Here is a 24113-nt window from a genome sequence, read left to right on the forward strand (position 1 = left end):
ACTTATTATAAACTACTGCAACAAACTGCTTACGTAAAAAAAGGGCCCACCGAGGAAATGGAAATTCTGGGTGGAACAGAAATCAGTGGAGAGGGAAAGAGATTTTGAATTTTGTAAAGTGAGGCTGTGTCATCAAGAGGCAATTAAAGAAGGACGGGGCTGGGGAGGCAGTAATAATGTGGAGGACTTTAAGGCCAAATTTTACATGTTTCCTCTTCCATTTTGTCACATGTGGCCTAGAAGCAGCTTTGGCACAGAAGAGAGAAATGATACCTGTTGCTTTTCAAAAACAAAAGCAGCAGGTTGGTTTATAATATTCAGGTAAGGAAGACTACCATGCTTATAAAGCCTATACTTTAAGAATTACAAAAAATTACTTTGATTAGAGAGCATACTAGAAAATATATACTCCCCATTTCTTTGATCTTTTGCATACAATATGCTTTTCACTCTCAATAATGTTGATTCATGCCTCAAAGTTATACATTTAAATGCATTACTGGCTTTTAAAAGAGCTTTACAGTATATCATTCACATACCAACTAATTTACCTATTTAAAATATACACCTTAGTGGGGTTTTTTGGTGTATCCACTGTAAAACCATCATCACAAACTAATTTTAGAACATTTTCATTATTTCAAAATAAATCTGTACCCATTAGCAGTCATTTCCCATGACTGCTTCGCATCTCTCCTTGAGGTGACTGCATCATGTGACATGTCTATCAACAATTAGTGTGCAGCCCAGAAGGGTAAAGTGAGAGGCTCTTGAGATACAGAGATCAACTAGGAATGTTATAAGTGCAATGGAGTGGACTGGACAAAGGTTAGTAAGGAAATATCAATAAAGAAGTTCCCACTCTGGTGCAGTGGGTTGAGAATCCAACCACAGTGGCCTGGGTTGGTGCAGAGGCCTGGGATTGCCCAACAAGTAGGTTGAAGGATCCGGCAGTTGCGCCAGCTGCAGCATCAGTTGCAGCTGTGGCTCAGATTCAATCCCTGGCCCGAGAACTTCCATATGCCATGGGTGTGGCTATTAAAAAAAAAAAAAAAAAAAAAGGCATTATTTCCATGAAACAGATTTCATCACAAAAAGGGGTAGATGTTATGTCATAACTACAAAAAAATCTCTGGCCTGATTTAACAAAGATCAACTGTGGAGTAGAAACTTGAGAAAAGTAAAAGTGATGTTATTTTGAAGGTATCCAAATAATTTACTCTTAGAATATTCAAATGGAAAATCTCTCAAGGGTAAAATTTCTATTAATCCTTAAGTTTACAGACCCTTACAAGTATAATTTTTATTGCATATTAAAGACAAAAATGTTTATGTATGAAATATACATATAAATGCAAATAGAAGAAAAATGAAAGAACATACACCAAAGTATAAATAATAGTTATTGGGTAAGGGGAACTTAAGATATTTTAACTTTCTATTGCATAATGTGAAAACTTCCAGTATATATTGCTTTTATAGTAAGAAAAGAAGAAAAATCCAAACTAGAATATAGAAAAAAATTGGATATAAATACTGGAGACTTTTAGTAGTAAGTGAAAAATTCTCACACATCCTCCCAAATTTCCCAAGAACAAAATTTTACATTAATACCTGGAAGGCTCTTATATATAAAAGGACAGGTAATCTGAGTTTCAAAAGACAAGTTTACCGACACTAAAAAAACAAAATGTTTTTAAACCATTTAGTTACAAAACTAAAACCAGGTATTAAAAATATTTTTGATTTTTTTCTCTAAAAATTAAAAATGAAAACTTGTATCTGAAGAGTTCCTAAAGATCAGGGAGTTAATTCATACTTACACTGAATACATCTAAGTTAACGGCCTTTTGCTTAAATTTTACAAACTGTACTTAAGTTTAATCCCTATTTCTATGCCATTACACATAGGATAACCATTCAAAAAACATTTCAAAAAAAAAATCAAAAAATAAAATTTTTCTTCTAATTCAAAAATTACATGCATCCCAATATTCATAGCAGCACTATTTACAACAGCCAAGACATGAAAGCAACCTAAGTGTCCATTAATAGATGAATGGTCAAGATGTGGTGTGTATACACACACACACACACACAATGGAATACTACTCACCTATAAAAAGAATGAAATAATGTCATTTGCAGCTACATGGACATATGACAAAAAAATCAAATGACAGAATAAAAACAAAATGGGCATAGTTAAAAAACAAAATCAGTGGTCTCAAGATAGAATTGATAAATTATCAGAATATACAGTAAAAGATATATAAATTATGATAGAAAAATTAAGAGATACAGAGCATAAAGCTACTGAAGTAAAAAATTTGTCTAAAAAGAATACCGGGAGTTCCCCTTGTGGCTCAGCAGGTTAAGAACCTGACAGAGTATCCCTGAGTTTGATCCCTGGCCTCACTCAGTGGGTTAAGGATCTGGAGTTGCAAGCTGTGGCATAGGTTGCAGATGTGGCTCAGATCTCAGCATTGCTGTAGCTGTGGTGTAGGCCTACACCTGTAGCTCTGATTTGACCCCTAGCCTGGGAACTTCCATACGCCACAGCTGTAGCCCTAAAAAAACGAAAAACACAATCACACCAGATAAAGAGGTAAAATAACGCAGAAGAAAGAAATAAAGAAAATTTCTCTGAACAGAAGAAATAAGTGGGTGTCCTATTTGAAAGAGCCCTGGGCACTAAGCAGGTTTTTCTTTAAAAAAGACTGCCTTTTTTTTTTTTTTTTTTTTTTCTTTCTTTTTCTTTTTTGGCCACCCCGTGGCATATGGAGTTCCAGGGCCAGGGATCAGATCCCAGCCATAGTTGTGACCTGAGCCACAGCTGCAGTGATGCCAGATCCTTAACCCACTGTGCTGGACCAGAGATCAAACTTGTGTCCCAGTGCTCCCAAGACACTGCCAATCCCATTGTGCCACAGTGGGAACTTCTGCTTTATCTTTTTAAATATGATATCTCCCCAAGTGAAACTTCAAAACTCCAGGAATTAAAAAAAAATTCTAAAAGCTTTCAGAGAGGGAAAAAGCAGGTTATTACATACAGAGTCACAAGTACCAAACTAACATTAGGCCTTTTATCAATAACAAAGAATACTAGAATACAATGGAGCAATAACCTTACAATTGCTTGGAATATAAAAAGATATGGAATAGATATTCTATTTCCTGTTAAACTAGCAATCTCAACGAGGTCAAAATAAGGAATCTTTGGATCAGTAGAAATATTAAGTTTGTATCAATGCCTGGATCTTAAAAAATTCTTCGAGGAACTATTCCAACAAAAGCATAAATGGAATCCAAGATAAAGAACGACATGGGATATAAGAAACAGGGGCAGTGATATACGACACAGGAAAAGAAAAGGAAGCTTGAAAGAAAATAAAGACCCATTAGGTCTTAAGCCTTGTATAAGACATTTGGGAATTAAAAAGTTTTAATAATGCAGAATATTTACATTACACATGAATTTATACGGTGTTCCATTCCCCCTCCCCCATACTATTTTTACCGCTTAGAATTTTGATCTTAGTGTTTTTCTTCAGTCAACAATAAATATCAAGATAATCTGATTACCACTTCTTCCTTCTAATATTTCTCAATGAGTCTTTCATTCAAGTGGGCTTCCAATATGGGTCCTTCATATGGCAAACTTTGAGGCAAAGATACCTGGTATTATTTTATTTCATCCTTACAAATGAAAGTTAGGAGGATATAAATTTCGTGGTTCAAACACATTTTCCTTGAGTATTTTTTAACTTTGCTATTTTCTTCCATTTACTATTGCTGTTGAGCTGATATCCAGCTATCTATCTTCTAGTTCCCTTGCAGGCCCTTATCTGCTCTTCCTCCCTGAGATCTTTCAGAATTTTATGTCTTTAATATTAATTTTACTTTAATATGTCTAGGTATGTGTTTCCCCTTATTCTTCCTATTAGGCACACTATAAGGCTTTTCGCCAATCTGAGGCCTTTTATTTTTTCTGACTGAATCCTAGGAAATTTATCTCCATTATTTCTTCAATTATTTCAACTTCTTAAATTTTCATTTTTATATCCTTCTGGAACTGCTGTTAAGATGGATATAAAACTTGTACAACAATTCTCCATATCCTTTGTTTTATTTTCTCTTTATCTTTTTTTCTTTCTTGTTTCTTCCTGGAAGAGTATTCATTCTAATCTTTCAACTAATTAATGCTTTCATATCCATTCTACTTAAAACAGTTATTGCACTCTTTTCAAATATTTTTCATATCTAGTATTTCCACTTGAGTCTGTTTTTATGATATTTAGATCTTATTTCATGACTAACATGTTCCTTTACATCTTTAACTACATTGATAATGCTTGTTTTAAATTCTTGTTTCATCTATTGCAAGAATTCTGCTTTAGATCATATATATTGTCAGTTTATTGATTTCTTTTGGGACAACTGTAGTACTCAACTGTCTAGTTATATTGGTCTGTGAGGTAGTGTTTTTCAGAGTATCATCAATTCTTTCTGTTGAGATACATATTAGGGGGCACCAAAGGCCAGACCTTAATTAGCATCAACACCAATGAGTTTAAGGAAACTAGAGGAAGAGCCCTCAGGTGGACAGTGAAGCCTAGGAATGGAGAAGCAGTTTATCACTTCCATTTACTACTACCCCTCAGTGCAAGGGTTTCCTAAGCTTAAACCCCTTTGGGGCCAACAAGCACTTGGAACAATGCTCAATATCACTGATTATTAGAGAAATGCAAATCAAAACTACCATGAGATACCACCTCACACCAGCCAGAATGGCCATCATTAATAAGTCCACAAATAACAAATGCCAGAGGGGTTGTGGAGAAAAGGGAACCCTCCTGCACTGTTGGTGGGAATGTAAGCTGGCACAACCACTATGGAAAACACTATGGAGGTACCTTAGAAAACTATACATAGAACTACCATATGACCCAGCAATTCCACTCCTGGGCATACATCCGGACAAAACTTCCTTAAAAAAGACACACACACCCACATGTTCAGTGCAGCACTATTCACAATAGCCAAGACATGGAATCAACCCAAATGTTCACTGACAGATGAGTGGATTAGGAAGATAAGGTATACATACACAATGAAATACAACTCAGCCATAAAAAGAACAAAATAATGCCATTTGCAGCAACTTGGATGGAACTAAGACTCTCATACTGAATGAAGTAAGTCAGAAAGAGAAAGACAAATACCATATGATATCACTATATCTGGAATCTAATATATGGCACAAAGGAAACTTTCCACAGAAAAGAAAATCATGGACTTGGAGAATAGACTTGTGGTTGCCAAGGGGGAAGGGGAGAGAGCTTGGGATTAATAGATGCAGACTATTGTCTTTGGAATGGATTAGCAATGAGATCTAGGCTGTGTAGCACGGGGAACTCTGTCTAGTCACTTATGATGGAACATGTAATGTGAGAAAAAAGAATGTATACATGTATGTGTAACTGGGTCACCAGGCTGTACAGCAGAAAAGAAAAAAAAAGGTAAAGAGAATGTAAAAAAAATAATAAAGTAACACTAACAAAACAAAAAAAAAACCCTCTGGGGGAAGTAGAGGGTAGTTTCCTTGAACTTGAAGTGGAAGGGAAGGAAAAAATGAATTGTTGAGTAGTCAGGCCACATCTATTTTCATCAACCTTTAACTCAACTTGGATTTCTACACTGCCACAATGTTGTTCTCTGGATTCTAGCACTAGTGGTAAGAGCTATTACCCCTAGTTTCTATAGTGAAGGAACAAGAATTAACTCAAGGTATTTCAGAGGAGAAAGAGCCTGTGTCTTATTTAAAGAGTTCTTGGAAGCCAGCTGCTTTTTAGTTTTTCAGAGTTGATTTGGGGGAAGAGAATCAGCAGCCCATGTTACTTTGCCACCTTGGCAGAAGTACTTTTCATCTGACAGCATTTTCTATTGCTCAAATTATGCTTTATTAATTATGCATATTGCATTACCACTGTGATAATTTTATAAAAAAATAAAAACATTGAAAAAAAATAGCATTATCAAAAATTAAAAAGATCTAAAGGTCAAAATGAAGAAAGAAACCTTCAGTCTAACATATCATAATGATTAATACAGTCTTCTGTATTAATTCTCTTCCCAAGAAGAAAACAAAGCTATCTTTTCAATTTAATAATTGTTAATGGGTACTAGTGGAGAAAGGTGGAAAGGATATGAGATTTCTAACATACAACATTTAAAAAGGTTTTGGATTCAACTGCCAAAAAGGTTGACTGAATGACAGGAATCTTAACCAGTCTTTATAAACTGACTCATGAAGGAAATTAATCAAACAGATCAGTAAACAAGATCATATGTTAATCATGAACACATTTTGAAAGGATACTGGTCTGAGAAAATAGAGAATAAGAACTGTACAACAAACAACTATTTTGCCAACTTGTTATTTCTACGGTTTTTCCAGGGAATTACAATGATAGTTGTCTAACAAGTTTGGTTTTGCTTTTTACTTTTAACATCTTTAAAACTTGAAATAGGACAGCTGGAGGGGAAATCAAGTAAAATATTTTATCTGACAATCTGACTCACATTTTTAAAAAATTTGATTTACCTAATAGGAGGAGATTACCAGAATTTGTAACATAAGGAAACACTTTAAGGAGTATAAAAAGATAAGAGAAATATTTTTGAACTCATTTCAGTTCCTGAGGAAGATACTTTTTTTGCATTGATTCATGAACTAATCTGAACCCTATTTTTTGCTTCATGATCCAATGCACATACATATTCATAATTATGATTTTAGTTAAGACACAGGAAAAAAATTTTCAGAACTGCTACAAAAATACAAAATTTAATAAAAATAGATTTCCACAAACTCCCTATTTGTTAGGATATTTTCAGCTTCAAATAACAGAAAACATGAGTAACTGGTAGATTAATTAGCTCATATAACAAATTTTTGCCAGTGGATAGTTCCAGGATGGTTGCCGCCATTCAACCAAATAATGAGCTAGGTTAACAACCTTTCAATTCCCTTGGCTTTCCTCTCATTTCTGAAAGTTGCCATTACCAGCTCTAAACATCACATCCTCTTATAGAGCATTCACATCAGAGAGGGAAAGGACTCTTTCAGCATCTGTTTTCTTGGGGAAGGTATTTTCCTCAAATGTCCTCTGGGAGACTCTCCTTATATTTCACTGGCCAGAACTGCAGCACACAGGAGGTAGGGAAAGTGAAATAACCTGGCGAAGGATAACAATGACTGCTTCCGACTAATCACAACTCAAGCCCTGGGGCTGGGCAAACTTGCTATTAAACAAAATCATGGTTTGGTTAACAAGAAAGGGCTAGTGATTATAGGGTAGCAACTGATAGTATCTGCCATATTCTCTCTTTTTTTTTTTTTTTGGCTGTGCCAAAATGTTGAATGAGAGCCTACTGCTCAGCAGCTCTAGCAATAACTATGGTTTAGAATTCTTTTTTGGGGGGGGGAGGGGGGGCGTGCCTGCAGCATGCAGAAGTTCCTGGGCCAGGGGTCAAACCCACACCACAGCAGTACAATGCTAGAGCCATCAAGGAACTCCTTCCATTTTTTTTTAAAAACCTCATTGTAGTTTTGATTTGCGTTTTTCTAATAATGAATTATTAGTGATGTTGAGCATGTTTTCATGTACCTACTGGCTGTCTGTATGTCTTCTTTGGAGAAATGTCTATTTAGGTCTTCTGCCCATTTTTTGATTGGGTTGATTGGTTTTTTGTTGTTATTGAGCTGTATGAGCTGTTTATATACTTTGGATATTAACCTCTTGTGGGTTGCGTCATTTGCAAACATTTTCTCCTGTTCCAAAGGTCGTCTTTTCCTTTGCTGTGCAAAAGCTTTTAAGTTTGATTAGTCTATTTGTTTATTTGTCTTTATTTCTTTTGCCTTGGGAGACTGATCTAAGAAAATATTGCTACAATTTATATCAAAGACACTTCTGCCTATGTTTTCTTCTAGGAGTTTTATGATGTCATGTTTTATATTTAGGTCTTTAAATTACTTTGAGTTTATTTTTGTATATGATGTGATGGAATGTTCTAATCTCATTGTTTCACATGTAGCTGTTTAGCTTTCCCAGCACTACTTGCTGAAGAAACTGTCTTTTCTCCATTGTATATTCTTGCCTCCTTTGCTGTAGTTAATTGACTGTAGATGCTTGGGTTTCTTTCTCGGCTCCCTATTCTGTTCCACTGATCTGTGTGTCTGTTTTGCGCCAATACCATGTTGTTTTGATTGTGGCATCTCTGTAGTATAGTCTCAAATATCGATGGATTATACCTCCAGTTTTGTTCTTTTTTTCTCAGGATTGTTCTGACAATTCTGTGTCTTTTGTGGTTTCATATAAATTCTAGGATTATTTTAGAATTTCTATTTATTTTACCTGAACCTGGGTCTCTACCACTCATTGTTTGTTTTTTGTAAAATTCCAACTAGCTTTTGACACTCAACAATACAGTACTGATTGAACTCAGTGTATTTAGCTACAAATAATTCATTTCACTGCGTAGATTAACTCTAATTTAACTGGTTACCTGATGGTGGATAATTAAAGTTATTTCCAGATTTCTTAACTCTTGCAAACACCACCACAATAAATATCTCCATACAACTTATTCTTATGCAACCGTACAAGTATGTGAGTAGGATAAACTCCTAGAAAACAATGCCTGGTTAAAGAGTATTATGTATTTTATATTTTACTAGATTTCAACATTCAATGAGTGATTTTTAAATTTACATTTTAAAAATTATGACAAGATGAGCACCTATACAGAAATAAATTTACCAGCTTTTTAAATATTTTCTTAGTTGAGCTATCTATTTATGTCATTTGCCACTGTTCTACTAAAGTGTTATTTCCTTTTTAAACTGACTTATAAGTTTTTTGCTTATTACCCTTTGTTTTAGTTGCTAGTTTGTCACTTATTTGATATTTAAGTATTTTTCCATATATAATTGTTTAATTTGCAAAAAACCAAACTAAATCTCTTTCCTTACAACTTCTGGGCTTTGTGTAATGTTTGGAACGGTCTCCTAATCCTAAATTATTTAAAATAATTAGGCAAATTTTTCTTTCTTAAGTATAAAACTTGAGTCTACATAGCATTTTCGTGATGTAGACATCAATTAGAGCCCTAGATTTTACTTTTTGCTTATTTCCAGGTCTGAAGTGATATCTCAGTGTCATTTATTGCATAATCTATTTTCCTTCTCTAATTGGAAATGCTACTTTACCATATAATAATAATCCTCTAATGTATTTGGGGATATTTTATACTATTTGTTGTATTTCACTTCATTAATCTGTACAAAACTGTAGCTTCATAAATATCTGGTAGAATTACATTACCTATCATTTTCAAAATTGTCTTTAGTGTTCTTAAATGTTTAACAAGTGAACTTTAATTCACATTTATTACCAAATGACCTAAATTTTCTATTAAAAAATGTACTATTTTTATAAGCTTGTAACTAGCAAAAACATCCCTGGGAGAGTGAAAGAGGGAAGTTATGGAAAGTTATTATTACCAGTAATATTGAGAAGAAAAAAAAGTACATAATCCATTTTATCAGAATAATGGCACACCAAAGATAAAAGACGCTAAATATTAAAAATAAGCACTACCATTTCCTAGCCCAGTAACTAATCTACATTAATGATAGAAAATCATTAGCTTCAGGATGTTCTCTATACTGCTGACTTGGCTTTATTTAGTTAATTGATAAGAGTCTAAAAGGGTCAAAAACCTAGGAACTTATCATACATACAACACACAGATTTTAAAAACAAACAAACTGACAATGTCAATAATCATAATAAACACATTCCCAGGGTGGAAATGAAAAGTTTTCATGAAAATATGTTTACAGATAAATCTTGCAGACATAACTAACCTAGCCCTTGTTTGTTATTTTTATAGCCTGATAACAGCAGAAAGAAATGAAAATTAACTGTCAAAAATTTGGAGAAAGACGTGGCCTTAATATCAACTGGTCTATTCCCCTCATTTTCAGATGAATAATCAGTTCTAGATAAGTTATATTACTCTGCCAAAGCTGCAGAAGAATGAGTGGCAGCCCCAGATGAAGAGAGACCAAATCTTCTGATTCTGAATTCGCTATTCTTTCGGTTATACCAATCTGCCACTATGATTAGGACAGAATGGAATAAATAGCGGCAGATGTAGGAAAATACAGTCTACAGAATTTAAGGAACAAAACAAGTAAACATATTAATTATTATAGAACTGGGATTAGACTGTAAGAGCTCTACACCATCAACGCCCAACTTAGTATCTGCCAAATGATGAAGACGATATATGTGTGTTACCTTGAATAACACATATATGACAAAGTAATCCCATTATAAAAGACTGATTTTCCTATGGCAAATCATAAAGTTCTGATGGTGTGACAGACCTTCAAACATAATTTTCAATTAGTGTTAAATAGAGCTTACATATGGGAAGTCTGCTAAAACCCTTGTGTTCATAGACTTACTGCCAAACGTTATTCAGAAATAAACCCAAATTTTGGATGTGCTGAATTTTGATGTAATTATGTACGTGTTAGACACAATACTAATAAATCCCTTCTTTCTAAGCAGCTGCCAATCCAATGATTTAAAATATAATTTCCTTCTGAGGGAAACAAAACTGCTATACTCTAGTTAAAAGATGAGTTTATGTTTCTTTAGATCTTAAAATGTTAAATCTGAGATCATTCATTTAAGTAATTATAAAGAGCAACCATTTAAGATTTTATAGTATCTAACCCAATAAAAATTATAACAAGTACCAATTTTACAATTAGATATACCACCTCTAGTTAGTGATCTCAATAGTTCACACAAAACTCTGATTTCAAACAATCCAATTTGAAACTCACATAAAAGCAGTTTTAATCAAATAATCCACATTACTGAATCACAGATAAACACAGTAATTATGTGTTAAGTCCATCTCAGATTACAATAATTAACTGTAATAAAACAGCTTTAGAAGAATAGTTAATAAATAGAATGTTTAAATAAGTCACAGAGCATCCATGTAATAAAACTGGTGTTTTTTAAGAATACTTAATAATACAGTAATTTAAATAGCACTCTGTCTTGTCTTTAAAAGAACTTTTCGGAGTTCCTGTCGTGGAGTGGTGCAGTGGTTAACAAATCTGACTAGGAACCATGAGGTTGCAGGTTTGATGCCTGGCCTTGCTCAGTGGGTTAAGGATCCGGCATTGCGGTGAGCTGTGGTGTAGGTTGCAGACACAGCTCGGATCTGGCATTGCTGTGGCATAGGCCAGTGGCTATGGCTCTGATTAGACCCCTAACCTGGAAACCTCCATATGCTCCGTGAGCGGCCCTAGAAAGGGTAAGAAGACCAAAAAAAAAAAAAAAAAAAAAAAGAAGAAGAAAAAGAAAAAGGACTTTTCATGGCTTACAAAAGTTATAATTCAGTAAGATAAAACTAAAATGCAAATGGACTTTTAAAAATCAGGTAAAAAGTAATCAGGTATATGAACTGGGAGGACAATTACACATACCATAGTTCTGACACTAAGTTTTATGACTGGCCTAACTTAATCCAGTGAAAAAACTTTTAGGAGCTCTAGAGTACTTAAAAGATTGAATGCTCTTTAAGAAATCCTGAATAAAATCTAAGTATTTCACCTGAGCTTTTTTAGGTTTTGAAAAGGAGTGTTAAGATTATACTGCCAATGAATATCTAGAACTGTGTTAACGATTAAGGTTAGAATAATACACTCTAATTCCTAACCTGGATGTGAGGAGTAAAGAATTTCAGGAGGTAATGATCTATAAGCTATGATGTGAAAATTAAGCACAAGTTAGCTATATTTTAGAGGCAGGAGGGAAAAGTGCTTCAGGTAATAGGAAGAGTATGGGCCAAAGGCATGAAAAAAAATACTACCAATAATGAATTAATATCCAGTGGTCATGAAACAACGAACTGGTGGCAAGGTAAGGGTGGATAAGCTGAGGCATATTATAAAGGAAGCTGTGAGTCAGACTGAGTTGAGACTTAATCATGAAGGCAAAGAGAAACAAAAAGAGTTTAGCAAGGAAGAAAAATCAACAGGTTTATATTTTTAAAAGACAATTTCTTGTCTCAGTAATTCTAACCAGAAGGTAATGCTGCCAGTCTACTACTTTTTCCTCCCTATGTGCAACTATGAGCTCCATGAAGACAGAGCTCTTATCCACAGTTAGTGCTTAGGTTATTATCTGGAACCTAGTAAGTGACCAAAAAATATCTGTTGAATAAATGTTAAAGTGTATGGTTCTGCACTTAATTGGTAACACAGAAGAACTGTATTCTGCTCGAAGTGTGGAGAACAGGTTAGAGGAGGGATGGCACACATGAAAGAAGAGGTGTTGGCAGCCCAGACTTAGCGAAGAAGTAATTGGAATAGAGAGAACACAGAGGTAAAACTAACATGACTTGATTACTGGATACATCAGTGAACCTGAAGGTAGAATTGACATATTCTTGTGAAAACTGAGGTACCTAAAATAACAGCAGCCAGAGAGTCAATCCATCTCTACTATGAGAGCAGCCATGAATGAAATACTATTTTACTTAGAATATAATTTGGGTCACTTACAGATGTGCAAAATAAGGCTTAGACATGAAGTAACTTGCCTAAGGTTATCTGACTAAGGATGGAGAGGCTCTGGAGAGCTAGAACAGTGGTTCTCAATCCTGGCCATGTATCAGAAAACCCTGGGGTAGGGGTGGAAGCTGCACAAGAAAGACAGACAGCTAAAGAGAGAGAGAAAAAAGGGGACTTAAGGAGGGGGCTATATAAGAAAGAACAGAAAGGAAAAAATGGGATGGGAGAGAGAGAGAAAGGAGAGGGAAGGGAGGGGAGTACAGAGGAGGAATAGAAGGAAGTGACCAAAAGGAATGAGAGAGGAAGAGAGATGGAAAAAAAATAAGAAAAAATGAAAAGGAATTTCAGTTTCACTCTAATATGCCAACAGAGCCACTGCAGCTCCACAATTCCAAGCAATAATGGCAATAGTTTTAGGTAGAAAATTTTTCCAAGTGGTTCTAACCTGATGCTCAACTGTCATAAAAACCCTCAGTTAAAGCAGCTGTTGTAATATATACCCTTTGGACAATCCAACTTATAGGCCTACTGTCAAAATCCACCACTTAGAAAATGAACATTTAGATAAAAGAATGATATTTTCAAAACTTTAATCAGATCAAAACCCTGGCATTCATTTGCAGCAACAAAGATCTAGAAATTATCATACTAAGTGAGGTCAGTCAGAGAGAGAAAGACAAATACCATTTGATACCACTTATATGTGGAATCTAAAAAAAAAAAATGATACCAATGAACTTATTTACAAAACAAAAACAGACTCACAAACATAGAAAACAAACTTATGGTTACCAAAGGGGGAAAAGGAGAAGCAGAGGGATAAGAGTTTGGGATTAGCAGATATATACCACTATATATAACAGATAAACAACAAGGACCCACTGTATAGCACAGGGAACTATATTCATTATCTTCTAATAACCTATAATGGAAAAGGAGCTGAAAAAAATATATGTATGCATACACACAAAACTGAGTCACTTTGTTGTACACCAGAAACTAACACAACATTGTAAATCAACTACACTTCAATTAAAAAAAAAAAGAGAGAAAAAAGAAAAAAACCCCTAGCATTAAGCCTTTTAATAACATCTTATTTAATTTAGGGTGAAAATCCAAATTTCTTTCATTTGTACAAGGCACTGGATAATCAGATTCTTAACTGTTTTTCTAACCTCATTTCACACCAACCTTCTTCATCCTCAATCTGCACCAGCCCCACTTCTGGAACACATTAAATTCTTTCCTGCTTTGAAATCTTTATATATGCACTTCTCTCAGTTCTTAACATGGTTCTTCCTAATATTCTACTTTTTGTCTTAAAGATTCCCTCCTCAGAGACAGTTTCCCAACCTACTCTATACAAATGGGACCTCCCATGTTACTCATTATTATAGCATCCAACTTTTTTTCTTCATAGTACTAGAAGGCAAATGCAGGTCTAAGGAAAGTATATCACAATGAGTCCTTTGAGAGAAGGGATCTTATCTCCTAGGTCCATGGACCTAAACATGCTTAGCTTATAGAAGGCACTGAAATACGTTGGGAGAAAGGTGAAGGTCAAATTTAGACATTAATAGGCAATCAACAAATATTATTAAATTAACAAATGAACTTGTTTACATCACGGGATAATTCACCATAAATCAATTAAAAATTAAGGAACCTGGCAAAACTGGTGATTCTAATTTTACAAAAGTTCGTTAAAGCAGTTACTAAGGAATAAGTTCACTTGTCTTTTCTACTAGTACCTCTACTCATGGTACTAAAATCACAATGATGAAAAGAACTGCCATGATTTAATATGTCTTAAAATAGCAGAATATAAAACTGTGCTAAATTTTATAAAATAAGTAAGTTTAAAAAGACTAGAAGGAAGTACATTAAAATGTCAACAGATTATGTCTGGATGTTTTGATACATTTTCTTTTTTGCATTTCTTTATATTTTTCAAATTCTCTACAATGAGCAAATTATTACTTTTATAATCAAAACAAAATTGAATAAAAAGAACAATTATCATATTTTGTTGGCTCTAAAGCTAGCCATAGCTGAAAATAAAACATTATGCTTACCAATTTTATAAATTACTAAGTAATAATTACCTTTTTTGGGGGGGGGGTCTTTTTAGGGTCACACCCACAGGATGTGGAAGTTTCCAGTCTAGGGGTCAAATCAGAGCTGTAGTTGCCAGCCTACACCCATCGCAACTCCAGATCTGAGCCACATCTGCAACCTGCCTCTCAGCACAGCAACACCAGATCCTTAACCCACTGAGCAAGGTCAGGGATCGAACCTATGTCCTCATGAATACTAGTCGGATTCATTACTGCTGAGCCACAAGAAGAACTCCCAATAACTCATTTCAAAAAATCTTCAAATGATAGTCATTAAAGTCTACTTACTATTCCATTGAATTTTTTGCTAAATCTTTACCATTTTTTTTTCCTTTTAATCTTGGGAAATAGTTTATCACGGTCAAAAATAAATAAATAACCTCCTTCATACTTCTAAATCCCAGCTCTATCATTATCTAGCTACATATTACTGAGATACTACTGCACTAAGTTCAATTCTCCTCATCTGGCAAATGAGATTAATACCACCACTTAGAACTATTTATAAAGCTCCATGCTTAGTGACTGGGATTTAGTAGGGTCTAAACAAAGAAAAGTTACTATAACCCGTCAGAATATTACCTACTAGCGAGATTATAAACCCCTGAGACCATGACCATCTAGTCCCACTATACCCCTAAGCAGAGCACTGAGCCAACAAGTAGGAATTTTCAACACATACTTGTCAAATCAATTACTATCTTCCCTACCTTTTTCAGGTAAAGCCAGGATTGTAGGGGATTATTACCTCTCTCTTCCTAGTTATTTTGAGGAAAATTAAGACTAAATCTTAAAAGTTAGAGGCCAAGATTAAATCATATATGTCCACATTAACCTATGGTAGTAGAAAATAAATGTGTAAACAAATAAGACAATTTTAAATAGCACAAGTAATGTTATTAGTTATTTCTTACAATGTTTCTTTCCACATTTTTATATAATATGCTTAAACTGCTATTTTATTTTTTATTTTTTTGTCTTTTTAGGGCCGCACCTATGGCATATGGAGGTTCCCAGGCTAGGGATCAAATTGGAGCTACAGGTGCTGGCCTACACCACAGCCACAGCAACACCAGATCCAAGCTGCGCCTGTGACCTACACCACAGTTCACGGCAACACCAGATCCTTAACCCACTGAGCAAGGCCAGGGATCGAACCCGCAACCTTACGGTTCCTAGTCAGATTTGTTTCCACTGCGCCATGATGGGAAATCCTTAAACTGCTGTTTTAGACATCTATTAGCTTCCTGTTACACTAAATGAAAAATTTTACTACAATGACACTATTCTCCCACTAAACTTTATCCCAATTTTTGGTTAAATTGATTGTAGTTCTTGAAATTATTATGCTTAGGGAAATACTGTTCACTGTAGAGCCAAGAAATGTGCAGTGATGATGACTCCTTCTAAAAAAATTTTTTTTCCAATTATGTTCCTGTCCTTAATCTTTTACATTAGATATTTACCAATTAACACCTTTTTACTCCAAATGTTCCAACATATCTATTGAGTCTACTTTTATCTGGAAACCTCACTTCTGGTGCAAAAGAGAGGTGTACTTTCCTGTGTCCTCCTGCTCCAACCTGAACTGGATGCTCACAGGTTTCACAGGTTTGTTATGCAGGTATCATCTTGAGGTAGTTTTCATTGCTTTCCTGTGTTAGATCCTCCTTTTCTCAGCTCTCAGGTTTTCTTTTTAACTTCTTTTACTCCCTCTTATTAGTGTCTATGGTGTACTAACTTCCTAAAAAAAGTGCATAAAAGATCTATCATTCTTTAATCTTGAGCAGCACTGTTGATTGCATGATCGAACAGCCATTTCCAAACCCCTTCCCCTGTAAACTATATAAAAGCTACCGCAGCTAAATGCTTGCTTTCCCAGACTCTCTTGAAGCCAGGTTTCATCGTTCTAGCCAATGAAATGTAGGTAGGGAGCTTTCTGGGCACGTCTTGCTCCTTCCTTTTCTCCTATGTGGAAAGAAGGCATGATGTTTGAGGTGTTAGCCAACTTGCTATCATTAGGCTACAGCCAGTCAAAATTAGTAAAACAAAGATTCACAAGAACCTGAGGGCCTTCAGGACATTTTCCAAGTCACTAACTATATCGGTCCGAGATTAACTACATCTGGATTTCTTGTTCTCTGTGAGAAAAGATTCCCTATTTTGTTTGAGCCATTCTTCTCTTGATTTTCAATTATTTGCAGACACACACATGCCACTGATTAACCTGGTATATTTGAAAACACTATTTCTTCCTTCTTGTTTCCTTTTTGTTTTGGCTATGTATAGAGTTCCAGATTGATGATAATTTTCCCTCAGAATTTTTCAGACCTTGTTTCCCCTTATAGCTTCCATTTAATGTTGCTGAGAATTCAATATCATTCTTGTCTATTTTTTGGGAGATGTCTTATAAACTCTTATACTTTTTATCTAACAAAATTTACTTTCCAAAAGATCTTTCTTAGTTTCTGATCTTTCATTGCATCCTATTATTGTTTTATGGACGCAGTATCCTTTTCTCTAAGAAAAGTGATATTGGTCATCATTATTTTCATTTACTTGAGTTCAGTGCATTATTTCAGATTTCTGTTTTTGGGTTTGTTTTGTTTTCGCATCTCTCTTTCACAGCAAAGGTCTTAATGCAGAAGATACTTAATTTACAGTTCATTAAGAGTGAAGAAATAGAACTTAACTGAAAACAGTATGTGTACAGTAGGCAACACTGTAGGGGAACTGGGCTATGAAAGCAGTTGTTGTATGGGGACTAGCCAGCAGGATTCGACATTTTACTGGGGTGGGGAGAGTGGTATACGCAACAACAGTATCTGGAAATCTCTTCTCTGGGGCTATACATTTCCTCCAGAGAGCGTGATTCTAACCTTTTGCTAGGAGACATATGCCTAGCATCATGGAAGCAGGGCAATGGTTAGAAGTTCTACTCTTCAGTATATGGACTTAATTCTCCTGTTTTCTACCATGTTACTTCTGCATCCACAGAGCTTTTATTTCCCCCAGAAAATAAAGTTCGAGCCTCTGCCTAGTAGGAAGTACGGGAGAAGGATCCTGAGGGTCAAACTACTTTACCTGTGCTTTTTTACTATGGTACTATCTTTTGTTTAAAAAGAAAATTCCGGAGTTCCCGTCATGGCTCTGTGGTTAGCGAATCTGACTAGGAACCATGAGGTTGCGGGTTTGATCTCTGGCCTTGCTCAGTGGGTTAAGGATCCGGCGTTGCTGTGAGCTCTGGTGTGGGTCATAGACGCGGCTCAATCCCACATTGCTGTGGCTCTGGCGTAGGCCGGTGGCTACAGCTCTGATTCGACCCCTAGCCTGGGAACCTCCATATGCCGTGGGAGCAGCACAAGAAATGGCAAAAAGACAATAAATAAATAAATAAATAAAATTCTTAAAAAAAGAAAAAGAAAATTCCTCCTAAATAAAAACAACTACTTAAAATTACATATACAATATAATTTATTGCTCCAATTAGGCATATTAAACCACTTGGCCTTAAACAAATACCATTCTTCTGTATCTACTAATCACAGGCAAGTGACTACTATGCAGGGTAACTACGTAATTATCAAAAACAAGACAGTTTTGGCGATCCGGCGTTGCCGTGAGCTGTGGTGTAGGTTGCAGACGCGGCTCGGATCCCGCGTTGCTGTGGCTCTGGCGTAGGCTGGTGGCTACAGCTCCGATTCGACCCCTAGCCTGGGAACCTCCATATGCCGCGGGAGCGGCCCAAGAAATAGCAACAACAACAACAACAAAAGACAAAAGACAAAAAAAAAAAAAAAAAAAAAGACAGTTTTGGGAGTGAATGGGCACTATTAATAATTATGCCAGGGCAGTATGTATAAGCTGGTATTATTTCAGGCAAACTAGTTACCCTGTCACCAGGAGAATAACCTCTTGGATGCTAGCTTGTAAAGTTATAAGATCTTATGAATGAATTAGGTGAAGTCTTCGCTCAGAACGAAGACATACTCTACTATATGTACCTAATATATAAGTAACTATAGTGAAAATGGAATGTGTAAAGAATTAGCAAATACAGGATAATAGTTCTTAAGTTATTAATTCTTTTTTTTTAGTTTGAAGATTTAATTAGCTTTATTCAGCAATTCATGAATCAGGGAGTATCCCATCTGGCAGCAAGTGGAAAGGAGCTCTCTTATTCATTCTTGCAACCACCGCACACAAGCACGCACATAAATAATTCCTTTAGAAATTCACATATTGTCTTCCTGCTCAAAGGAAATCATAATAATAATTCATATAGTATTTTTAAACAGACAGAAATAATTTAGCTAGTAGTTTTCTTCCTCTTACTCAGAATTACTTCAACTAAACAAATAGGAAAAGGATGAAGAATGGTTAGAAAGAAAACAAAATGGGCTGTAGTCTTCTACCTAAAGTAATTAAGACATGAAAGAATCACTAAACGCCTTTACCCATTCCAGAGTCTTTCTTGGTACCATCTGATATTATGTCTACATGATCAGAGTCCACATCATAACTAAAGAAATCATTCAAATAGGTCTTCGATCTCTGGCCACCAAATACATATAAGCAACGATTTTTCTGAAAAATAAGAAAAAAAAGGCAAAGAAGAAAAAAAGTAGTCATTTCCACAAGGAATTCAGAATGACCCTTTTAAGATTTAAATGTCTACAAATTGATTTTATGAGATATTCCATGCAATGGAATATACTACAGTGGTACAAGGCAGAATGAGCAAGCTCCCTATACCCTGCTAAGAGGTTATCTCTAGGATATCTTATTAAAGTTAAAAAAAGCAAAGTACAGAATAATGTGTATAGGGTGTGGCCTTTGTTTAAGAAAGGAGAAAATCTGAATGTGTCTTGTGTTTGCTTCTTTTTTTAAAAAGACAGTTAGCTGTGAGCCACACGGTTAATATATGCAGACTATTGCCTTTGGAATGGATTAGCAATGAGATCCTGCTGTGTAGCACTGGGAACTATGTCTAGTAACTTATGATGGAGCATGAAAATGTGTGAGAAAATAGAATGTGTACATGTATGTGTAACTGGGTCACCATGCTGTACATTAGAAAAAAAAATTGTATTGGGGAAATAACAAAAAAATAATAAAAAAGATAGTTAGCAATAAAGGAAGGGACAGAGCAGGAAGACAGGGATAAAACTAGCTCTCTCCAAAAGTATACTGATTTATGGTCTCACCTTTAGAACTATGTATATGTCTTTATTTAATTAGGACACAGAATTAACCTAAAAGAAAAAATAGTCTCTGAAATTTGAAAAAAAATAGTGAAACAAACAAATCTATCTGTATACAAAGATATGATCACACAGAGAAATAGTATTTCTAGTGATTTTAATTCTTGTTTTTTTGACTACCCATCCCTTGTGCGCTATATCCTAAACAGAAAAATAATCAGAGAGAAATCTTAAACAGCATTCAGTAATTTTATCGTTAGTTTCACTATTCTATAAATTATCATAGAAAGACAAAGCAAATAATATTATATCAGTATTAGGAAGCAGGATCTTAACCTTTAAAATAAAACAAAAACAATATCAAAGATATTACATTTAAAAATTCTAAAATCTTGGAGTTCCCGTCATGGCTCAGTGGTTAACAAACCCAACTAGTAAACATGAGGATGTGGGTTTGATCCCTGGCCTCGCTCAGTGGGTTAAGGATTTGGTGTTGCTGTGAGCTGTGGTGTAGGTCACAGACACGGCTCAGACCCCTCAGACCCCGCATGGCTGTGGCTGTGGCACAGGCAGGCAGCTACAGCTCCAACTAGACCCTTAGCCTGGGAACCTCCATATGCCGCAGATGCAGCCCGCTGCCAAAAGAGACAAAAAAAAAAAAAAAAAAAAAAAAATCTAAAATCTTTCATTTGACTTGGACATATCAGTATGAATGCATGATTTTTCTCTTACTAAAAAAGACATATATACATATATGTATGTGTGTATATATGTGAAGGTATACTGAGAGATGGATACTCGCATCAGCCACAGATTCAAAAATTCACTGGTAAACTTTGGAGCCTCAGCTCATTAATATGAAAAGGTGACAGAGGAAAAAAATCAAACATTTATAGTACCTATCCTGTGTGGCTTACATATTAAGGTAGCTAGCTAGCTAATGAGGATAAGTTGTTTGGCTTTGTTTTTATGGCTGCACTCCCAGCATATGGAAATTCCCAAACCAGGGATTGAATTCAAGCTGCAGCTGTGGCAATGCTGGATCCTTTAACCCACTGAGCCAGGCCAAGGGGTCAAACCTGCACCTCCACAGTGACCCGAGCAGTTGCGGTCGGATTCTTAACCCACTGTGCCATAGCAGGAATTCTGAGGATAAGTTTTTATAATAGAATCACAGATAATAAATTAAGAAATGATGTAATTAGAAAAGTAATCATTTTACAAACTCTATTAAAATTTAGGCTATGACTATTAGTGGCTGCAAAAGTCTTTAGGTGAAAAGTTGATGGAGAACTTTATAATTGATCAAGCAGACTGGTAACATCTAAATCCACCCAAACAATTTTTTTTCTTTTTTGTCTTTTTAGGGCCCCACCCATGGCACAGGGAGGTTCCCAGGCTAGAGGTCTTATCAGAGCTGTTGCTGCCAGTCTACACTACAGCCCCAGCAACGCCAGATCTGAGCGGCGTCCGCAACGCACACCACAGCTCATGGTAATGCTGGATCCTTAACCCACTGAGCGAGGCCAGGGATCGAACCCACAACCTCATGGTTCCTAGTCGGATTTGTTCCTGCTGCACTACGAGGGGAACTCCCCATTTTTAACGTCACCAGAAGCACAACAACTACACATTAAATACCATTTTTTATTTGGTAATCAGACCATCTGTGACATATTCTTGCCCCTTTCCTTTTGCCCCCCCCCCCCCCAAGGAGAGTGAATCTAAAAATCAAGATTCTGGATCTAAATACCAGCTCACAGGAAATATGGAAGATAGAGCATTATGTTAAATGACACCATGAGTATAAAATCAGTCAAACTGACAATATAGGAAATTCTAGAGCATGCATGATTTAGTTTCTTTAACAAATAAGTGGTATAAAGAAAAAAAAATAGTAAGGGAAAGTATTACTATGGATTAAAAGAAATTTAAGAGCTACAACAACCAAATATAATACATAGACCTTTTTTGGACCCTGACTTGGATAAACCAACCATGAAAATGTATTTTTCTGTGCTTCAAAGGAAAAAAATGAATGCAGAATTAAATGACATAAATAAATTGCTTTTAATCTGGCTGTTACGATGACACTGCATGTTATAAAAAAGTCCTTATCTGCTAAGTGATACACTTTGATACTTACAGGTGTAATGATAAATGTCTGGAATTTGCTTCAAAATACCCAAACACAATACAATTTAAGAATAAACTTAAAAACCAAAGAAACATTAAAGAAATGATATGTGCGTTGATACATGAAAAATGAAAAGCAGAATAATAACTATTGAAACAGATAAATAAGCACACAGGAAATTATTATACTCTCCTTTCTACTTTGGTATATGCTAAAAATATTCCACAATATAGTTTTAAAGTTATGTTCACAGTACAAAGCCCACGTTCTCACATAACATTTGAAAAGATTAAAGAAACATGTGTGTTAGGTTTTGCTAATAAATTTTAATTCTAATTCTATAAAGTCAATTCTTAATTCTTTGCACTTAATGGAGAGCAGCAGAGGGGAAAATAAGAACAGAAAATAAGAAAGTCGATCTTTGAGATACTACGAGAAAACAATAAGTAGAAAGGTTTAAGAAGGAGAAATAGGGAGTTTCCGTTGTGGCTGAACGAAACGAATCTGACTAGTATCCATGAGGATGCAGGTTCAATCTCTGGTCTTGCTCAGTGCGTTAAGGATCCGGCGTTGTCATGAGCTGTGGTGCAGGTCACAGACATGGCTCAGATCTGGCACTGCTGTGGCTATGGTGCAGGCCAGTGACTATAGCTCCAATTAGACCCGTAGCCTGGGAACTTCATATGCCATGAGTACGGCCCTAAAAAGGCAAAAAAAAAAAAAAAGAGAGAGAGAAAGCAAGCAAGCACGCAAGAAAGAGAAACAGGTACAGTATCTATATAAGCAGTGAACTTAGAGTGAAGTTAGTCATAAAAGTGCCTAGATTAGTACTCAGGTGATAACTACATAGGAATTACTAGGTTGATAGGAAGAACCTTATAATTAGCAAACAGTTCACTGTTAAAGGTTGTTTGTTTTTGGCTATCATTGCCAACACCAATCATTTATTCTAATGAGAATGTTTGCTCTCTTACTGAAGAATCAGACTTCACCACTTCTGTTCCTATTGAGAGATGCATGACAAAAGAGCAATGTACAGAATATTCTTACTGAGTGGAACAGCATGCAGTGTCCTATCCGAGACTGGATGTCCTCAGGCCCAGCATTACAGGAGTCCTCTCGAAGAAGTTTCCAGGTTTGACACTGACAGTTGAAAGCAAACAACCCACTGAACTGTGGTTCACTGGCTCTGCTGTCGTCTACGCTGCCATTACATGTCAAAATTCTACCACCAAAGGTGTAGATCATATGTTTTTCTGAGTCCATACACATCTATAGAACAAGGCAACAGATTGAATAGTTTTAAATGGTCCTATCATTTGTGTTAAAATGAAAGCAGTGTGTGCAGTTTTAGATTCCCAAAAAACTGAACACCGTCTTAATGACACTAAATACCATGCCTGATTATCACATGCACTTATTAAAATACTGCACTTATTAAAATACCTGGCAGAGATTCAGGATGGACTTCTAAATACCTTTCAGGTTTCCATTTTTTCCAGTGAGAATAAAATATGTTGGGTTAAGGAGCTTTATGCTTTCTTGAAGCTGCATAATTTTTAACCAAATCAACCAATTAATACCTTAGGTTCTGATTTATACCTAAGAGTAAATACTGATCATACTCTATTACACTGTTCTTCTAAAAACTCCCTTCTTTCCATTCTAGGCAAGCATCCTATTTATCATACTACCATTTAATAAGAGAGCAGCTATGTGATTAAGAATGACATAGCTAAATTCATCTCTCTGCATTCATTTTATAAAATTCTTCAAGTTACATTGTGACCAAGTAGTAAAACAAACCCAAAAAGACATTTGCAGCAATCAGTCTCCAGACTGACTCCTATGGTATGATGAATCTTGCTTCCTTTTTTTTTTTTTTTTTTTTTTTGCTGTGCCCACAGGATGCAGAAGTTCCTGACTCAGGGATGGAACCTGTGCTACAGCAGGGACCCGGATCGCTGCAGTGACAACGCCAGACA

The 24113-nt window shown here is 35.5% G+C and overlaps 1 protein-coding gene across 9 annotated transcripts in view; it reads right to left on the minus strand.

Annotated features, from left to right (window-relative positions):
• Positions 1 to 24113, minus strand: part of MKLN1 (muskelin 1) — a 338714-nt gene that overhangs the window by 41444 nt on the left and 273157 nt on the right. For all 9 annotated transcript variants that reach the window (XM_021078931.1, XM_021078932.1, XM_021078930.1 and 6 more), the window contains 2 exons: positions 23179 to 23400; positions 19245 to 19374 (listed from right to left, as the gene is read on the minus strand). In XM_021078931.1, the coding sequence (XP_020934590.1) occupies positions 19245 to 19374; positions 23179 to 23400 (352 nt within the window). The remainder of the gene's footprint in view (positions 1 to 19244; positions 19375 to 23178; positions 23401 to 24113) is intronic.

This window comes from Sus scrofa, chromosome 18 (genome assembly GCF_000003025.6).
Source record: "Sus scrofa isolate TJ Tabasco breed Duroc chromosome 18, Sscrofa11.1, whole genome shotgun sequence".
In the NCBI taxonomy this organism is placed as follows: domain Eukaryota; kingdom Metazoa; phylum Chordata; class Mammalia; order Artiodactyla; family Suidae; genus Sus; species Sus scrofa.